Source organism: Suncus etruscus, chromosome 2 (assembly GCF_024139225.1).
Source record: "Suncus etruscus isolate mSunEtr1 chromosome 2, mSunEtr1.pri.cur, whole genome shotgun sequence".
In the NCBI taxonomy this organism is placed as follows: Eukaryota; Metazoa; Chordata; class Mammalia; order Eulipotyphla; family Soricidae; genus Suncus; species Suncus etruscus.
In genome coordinates this window covers 6,420,723-6,427,703 of record NC_064849.1, presented here as the reverse complement: position 1 = coordinate 6,427,703, position 6,981 = coordinate 6,420,723, and the positions used below count along the sequence as shown (strand labels likewise).

The 6,981-nt window shown below is 49.9% G+C and overlaps 1 protein-coding gene across 1 annotated transcript; it reads left to right on the top strand.

The window, feature by feature from the left end:
- The first annotated feature begins 4,597 nt into the window (after positions 1–4,597).
- On the top strand, positions 4,598–5,798 carry LOC126001585 (prostatic spermine-binding protein-like). The gene is made up of 4 exons (XM_049768866.1): positions 4,598–4,654; positions 4,935–4,995; positions 5,190–5,295; positions 5,447–5,798. The coding sequence occupies exons 1-4, from the start codon at positions 4,598–4,600 to the stop codon at positions 5,796–5,798; spliced, it is 576 nt and encodes a 191-aa protein (XP_049624823.1).
- The last annotated feature ends 1,183 nt before the right edge of the window (positions 5,799–6,981 follow it).

Sequence of the window (6,981 nt, the reverse complement as noted above, 5' to 3'; positions counted from 1 at the left end):
TCGGAGATGTCTGGGGGCCCTGGTATGATGTGGATGCAGGCTCATACCAGGAGGTCATTTTTTGGTACAAAGAGCACATGTTGACTGTGACCGTGACCATGACTGGCTCCAGGAATGCATTAAATCACTCACCTGACCTTCTACATCGATCAAATCCACAAATTACACCTCAGGACCAAGTCTGGTATTCGCTTCAGGGCCAATGGGACAGCTATTGGAAAGTGCTCAGAGGAATCATCGGTAAGACACAGAAACAGGGCATCTGTGGCATTGGCTTCAAGTGGAATTACCCTGTGGTCCCGCCAAGTGAGTCTATGGGCTATTAACAACAAAACATGGAATCAGGAAGAGACTACCAACAACCAACAACTAATACAACCAATAATCTACAATGACACAAACACAGGACAATTGGAAGGGTGCTGGCCTTGCACACAGCAGACCTGGGTTTCATCCCAGCACCCTTTATGGAACCCTGAGCACCATAAGTAGTAATCCTGAGCACTACTGGTGTGGGCCCTCCCGACAAATGATCCCACAAGAACAGGCCAGGAGCTCCCTCCCAGACACCAATAAACAAGTCTTGCATGGCAGTGTCTCCAAGTGTGTCCTTGGTCTTCCAGCCAGAGGAGAGGCTGTGGTGGAGCTGGGTGGGAACATTAGGAGGGCAGGAAGGAGGGGAATCAACATGTCAGGCCAGGCTATATGGGCTCAAGGGACCCAGGGAAGCTCCTTACAAACCATGCCCTGTGACACATTCACATTCACTCATTCACCCACTAACCAGCTCTGCAGGAGGTAATTCTGTGGTACAAAGAACACATCGTGAAGGTGACTGGCTCCAGGAATGCATTCACTTACTCTTTGATCCTCTACACTGACCCCAACCACAATTTCCACTTCGGACCAAGTCTGGCATTCCCTTTATGACCTACGGGGACAGCAATGGGAAGGTCATCAGGGCATCATTGGCAAGACGCAGAAGTTGGGTATGTGTGGCATTGGCTTCAAATGGGATTACCCTGTGGTGCCACCAAGTGAGTCTATGGGCTATTGAAAACAACACAGAGAATCAGGAGGAGACTGCCAACAACCAACAACTAATACAACCAACAACCTACAATGACACAAACACCAATTCCTGACTAACATAGCATAGTTTCCACAGGACAATTGGAAGGGTGATGGCCTTGCACACAGCAGACCTGGGTTATATTCTGTCACCCTTGATGGAACTCTGAGCTCTACCAGGCGCTGTAGGCTTCCTGTGTCTCAGAAATCCTTCACAAGAGGGAAGCAGGTAACATGAGAGGACGAATATGAAATATGAAATAATAAAACCAAACACAGAGTATGTGGGCTCAACACATCTGGCAGGAGTGCTATAAATTAAATTTCTCCAAATGGGGTTTTATAGGGGTATGCCAGTCACAGGTGCAAAGTTTAATAATATTTTAGCATATGGGAGTGAGCTGTAATAATTCTGAGTTGCAAAGGAAAACGTCACACTCAGGGCAGCTTTCAACAACCAACCTCAAGGGAAACTAACAAGTAGCAAAAAATCTAGGAACGTGGTCCCCACCAAGATGAACTCTATTGTTAGACCTCAAGGAAAGGGCCAAATCCCCTAAGGTGAATTCCCACTTTCTGAGAAAGGTCAATAGTCAATAGTCTAGGATCTCCATGCAGACTATGGCTTTGTTTACCAGATACTGAAGCTGCAAGGACATTTTTTTTATTGCTAAATATCATCCAGAAGAAAGATTCTCTTAGTAATCTTAGGTGCTCGGATTTCAGAAAATAATTTGTTTGAGGCCATATATTTGCCTGAAAATTTACAAAGGAGAGATAGCCAAATAATGACAGAAAATGTAATACCAAGCAAAGCATGGAATTATCTCTTTGAGAAATTCCTCAACTATCCACGCAGGGGAAAAGGCATCCACAGCAGGCCTTTTGAGGAATCCCGTGGGGGCTATTTCAGCTCTTCACACCAGGGAAATCTAGGGCTACATCTGGTGTGCATCCTAAGTTCTCCTTAAGTTTATGCATGCCGTGGCAACCAAAAGTGATCCCTGAGCACTACTGGTGTGGGCCCTCCCTCCAAAAGAACCCACAAGAACAGGCAAGGAACGCCCTACCAGACACCAATAAACAATTACTGCATGGCAGTGTCTCCACGTGTATCCTTGGTGTCTTTGGCCTTTCAGCCAGAGGACAGGCTGGGTGGGAACATCAGGAGGGCAGGCAGGAGGGGAGTCAACATGCCAGGCCATGATATATGGGCCAAGGGAGCCCAGGGAAGCCCCTTACAATCCATGCCCTGTGACCACTAACCAGCTCTTCTCTGGAAGGTCGTGTAATATTTTTTTCTGGGGCCAAATGAGACAGTACATTCAGCCTGGGGGCGAGGGCAGGGGACAACTTGTATGCCTTGTATGCAGTTGACCCAGGTTTGATTTCCAGCTCCCAATATAGTCACCGAACTGTACCAGGAGAGATGCCATAACTCAGAACTAGGAGTAAGTCCTGAGTCCTGGCAGGTGTGATGTCCAAACAAGCATTCTCTTTTCCCTATTATAAACAGGGACATTCCTTCACCATTTGAGAATTGTATTAGCTCCATCAGAAAGGAATCCCTGCACCCACCGCACCCGCTCTTCAGGGCTAGAATGGGGCATGTAGCATCAGGCATGTAGCATGTCCCTGTACCCAGGACACCCAGGGGTGGCTTTGACCCCACACTACACAGAATGGGCCATTACCTGGACTGCTTGGTGTCACCCTAGGTGCTGCTCTGCCTGGTGCTGGCTCAGCAGTAGCACAGCTCTCCAGACCACCAGGGGCCACCGCCTAGCGAGGGGTAGCTTGGCCTGGCATTGAGTCAGGCTCCTCTGGAGCTCTTGTGACTTAGCAAGCATCACTCCTGATGGTGTTAGGTTTTGAGTTCACACCAGCACTGAGAGTCAAAGGCCACCACCAATCATGCAATGTGCAAAACGGAGTTCATTTGGCTAACCAAGATCTGAGCCTCAGCCCTCTAGGGCAGTCTGGGCAAGGACCCCGAGTCCAATCTTCAAGTGGTTTATATGGAAATTACAAGCATTCACAGAACATTAACAGTATAATCATTTCATTTTATAGATGTCTAAATACATCACTGATATTTCTGGCTCAACTTTGGTTGTCTAGGGATACTAAAATTCAAACTCTAGTCTTCGTGGGGAAGGGAGTCTCTGATGCAAACCTTGGTCATCCATGGATATTGCTGTTTGCTTGGGGATAATCTGATACAGAACCTGGTTGTCGGGGGTTACTCTGATTCAAACATTTGGTTGTCAAGGAAGACTTTTTCCAAGCTCTATTAACACCCCCTAGTTCCTTATTCCTGGAGGGCACCGACTTTGGTTTTATTTCTGAGTTAACTCTTTCTCTGTGTTCAGCCAGGATTTGAAAAGTACACTTTACTAGAGTTTGGGTTTGGGTTTGTCTTAATCTAGAGTCCTTCCCATGGACTTAGGGGGAGAATCTTGGTCTTTACATTCCCCTCTCTGTCTTAGCCACAGGGAGAAGTCCTTCTTCCTTCTACAAGGGTCTAGGTGTTTCTAATGTTGACAAACAATTATGGCGGGCTCTCAGCTCAGTGAGAGGTGATCAGGCATCTCTAGATCCAGCGTATGTGAGTCATTTGGCCATCTGTTTACTCATCTTTAGCTGGATTTAGTATTTCCTCCTCAAACTACAGCATGTAGGGGCCAAAGCGGTGGTGCAAGTGGTAGAGCGTCTGCCTTGCAAGCGCTAGCCTAGGACGAACTGTGGTCTGATCCCCCGGCATCCCATATCGTCGCCCCAGCCAGGGCAGTGTAAATGCTGCTGGCCAGCAGCCTTGCGCTTTGAGTGCTGAGGCCTCTCCTGTATCAAGGTGAGGGAAAGAAAGGAGTCCCCAGGTCTCACCCTTTACTTCCAGGTGCCTCTTCCTCCCACTTGAGCTCCCAAATGGTTCCTTGAGTATCTGCATGCCCACCTAGCATATGGCCAGTAGTGTGCACTAGAGGTTAACATGATTCTTTCCAGTTGTCTACATATGGTGGGCCTCTCTGGAAGTTGGGGACCCTGCACAGCCCCTTAAACCCTGTCCCAGAGTCAAGCTAGGCTGCACCCTGGAATGACTTCCTAATAGCATGTCTGGAGGAAGGGGAATTCTCCATCTGTGCACAGACATGTTGCTCTAAATGACCCTCTCGGAGGCTCAATTGGACCTCGGCCTGCAAGCTGGAAGGGCTGGAGCTCAAATTCTGGACCTGTCCTGATGGCCACAGGCAGAAGTCTGGGTCTGGAACCACAGAGACCAGCCAGCACCTCTTTCACCACAGGAAGAACAGAGCCCACCGAGGTGAGTTCCACCTCTGCACCCCATGTTTGGAATGGGAACAGCTTGCCTTCTTGTTATTTGTGTAGCAGTTTGGCAAGGACTTCATGTGTGGCGCCTCCCCCCAAAAGTATCTGAAGATCTCAGGGGCCCCACATTCCTTCTGTAGACATGTGACCCTCATTGCTTCCTGCTGAAAGGAAAGCCCATGGATATAAATGGCCCGTGATGTCCAGCAAACATACCTACGGCCAGAACCGCAACTTCCCATCCCAGTCCTCCCAGGTAAGGCTCTACAAGACAGAATTGAGGGTTGCCCTCAGATATGTTGCCCCCTCAGACCTGTCATCCCCTCAGGCCTATCACCCCTGAGACCTGTTACTCAGGTATGTCACCCACTCAGGTCTGCCTCCCAGTCAGACTTAGTACTCCATTCCTATGGCCTGTCATCCCTGAGACTTGTCAATCCCTCAAGTCTATCACCTCTTCAGGTCTGCCACCCAATCAGACCATCCATCCTATCCCTCTAACCTGTCACACTCTCAAACCTGTCACCCCCTCTCAGGAACCAACCATGTTGCTGTGGCTGAGTCTGCTGCTCTGCAGTGGGGCCTGCTGGGCTGAGCGTGAGTTGGTTCCCCACCCTGAGGTTGGACCCTTCCACCCCAACCCCTCATGAGCGTGGGCCATCCCCTCACCTTCAGTAACTGGGATCAGGGTCTCCCTCCAGGGAGCCTGACTTCAGTGCTGCACCCCTGCCTGGGCAATGTGTTTCCTGTGGGGATGACCTCATATCCACCTGGTTTCTCTCCCACTCCAGATATATACGGGGCTTGCATAGGGCAGAATTTCAACAGCTCGGTGAACAACGATTCTGACATTAGCAACATCCAGGTGTCTTTCGGCACTTTTGGCATCATGAAGGGGTGAGGCAACCCTACCTTGCTTCCTCTCTCTACAGCCCTGAGCAGGGCAAATGACTTGATAATGAGCAGGGCCCAGACTTCACTCGTTACCGGTGCCATGTGGGGTTCCAGAGCCCCATGGCAGCATCCCTTGAATGCCCCTCTCTTGCAGCATTAGGCTGAAGTTCGGAGACGTCTGGGGTTCCTGGTATGGTATGAATGGAGGCTCGTACGAGGAGGCTGATCTGAGGTCCAATGAGCACATCGTGGCTGTCTCTGGCTCCAGGAGAGTGTACATTCGCTCCCTGACTTTCTACACCGACCATGGCCGCAAATTCTCTTTCGGAACTGAGTCTGGAATTGGCTTCATGGCATACCCGGACAGCCATGGGAAGGTGCTCACAGGCATCGTTGGCAAGACGGAGGTCCTGGGTATCTGTGGCATTGGCTTCAAATGGGATGACCCTGTGGTGCTGCCAACCGAGGCTATTGACTACAACGGCACAGACACCAATTTTCCATAGGAAAATTGGGAGGTTGCTGGCCTTGCTTGCACACAGCAGACACGGGTTCGATCCTGACACCCCTTATGGTCTCACCAGGAGTGATCCCTGAGCACTGCTGGTGTGGGCCTTCCCCCCAGAAGAATCCACAAGAATAGGCCAGGAGTCCTTTCCCAGGCACCAATAAACAAGTCTTGCATGGCGGCGTCTCTACAAGTGTTCTTGGCCTTTCAGCCAGAGGAGAGGCTGTGGTGGAGCTGGGCGGGCCTATCAGGAGGGCAGGCAGGAGGGGAGTCAACATGCCAGGCCATGCCCATATGGGCCCAATCGAGCCCAGGGAAGCCCCTTATAATCCATACTCTGTGACACATTTACTCATTTACCGACTAGCCAGCTCTTTTCTGAAGATCATGTTTAAATATTCTTTTCAGTGGTCAGAGATACAGTACAACAGGGGTGGAAGGTGGGTGGGTGAGAGGGACAGACTGGATACTTGCCTTGCATACAGCTGACCCAGGTTTGATTACCAGCTCCCCATATAGTCCCCTAAGCCCTGTCAGGAGAGATCCCTAAGCTCAGAGCCAGGAGTAAGCCTTGAGCACTGACTGGTTTGACATCCCCCTCCAAAAAACAAATATTCTCCTTTTTCTATAATAAACAGGGGAACCCTACACAATTTGAGGAGCTATAATCATATTTGCCCCATCGGAAAGAAATCCGTGCACCCCTGCAACCCCTCTACAGGGCCAGAGTAGGGCTGCCGATCAGGCATGTAGCATGTGCCCTGTACCCAGGACACCCAGGGATGATTTTGACCCCACACTACACAGAATTGGCCATTATCTGGATTTCTGGATGTCACCTTAGGTGTCACTCTGCCCTGTTCTGACCCAGCAGTCGCTCAGCCCACCAGAGCCACGAGGGGACACTGCCTGAGCAAGGGACAGTTTTTCCTGGGACTGAGTCAGGCTCATCTCGAGCTCTTGTGACGAGCATCCCTTCCTTATGATGTTAGGGCTCGAATTGTCACCCAAAGCTGAGAGTCAAAGACCACCTCTAATAATGCAAGGTGCAAAAAGGAGTTTATTTTGCTAACCAAGGTGCGAGCCTCATCCCTCTAGGGGAGTCTTGGCAAGGACCCCGAGTCCAATCTTCAAGCAGTTTATATAGAAATTATAAGCACTAACAGAACACTAACAGAACA

Excerpts from the sequence above, each read along its gene's own strand:
- LOC126001585 (XM_049768866.1), top strand. The coding sequence starts at position 4,598 with ATGTCCAGCAAACATACCTACGGCCAGAACCGCAACTTCCCATCCCAG. Across the intron at positions 4,655-4,934 it reads TCCCATCCCAGTCCTCCCAG|GAACCAACCATGTTGCTGTG; the intron begins GTAAGGCTCTAC and ends ACCCCCTCTCAG. Across the intron at positions 4,996-5,189 it reads TGGGGCCTGCTGGGCTGAGC|ATATATACGGGGCTTGCATA; the intron begins GTGAGTTGGTTC and ends CTCCCACTCCAG.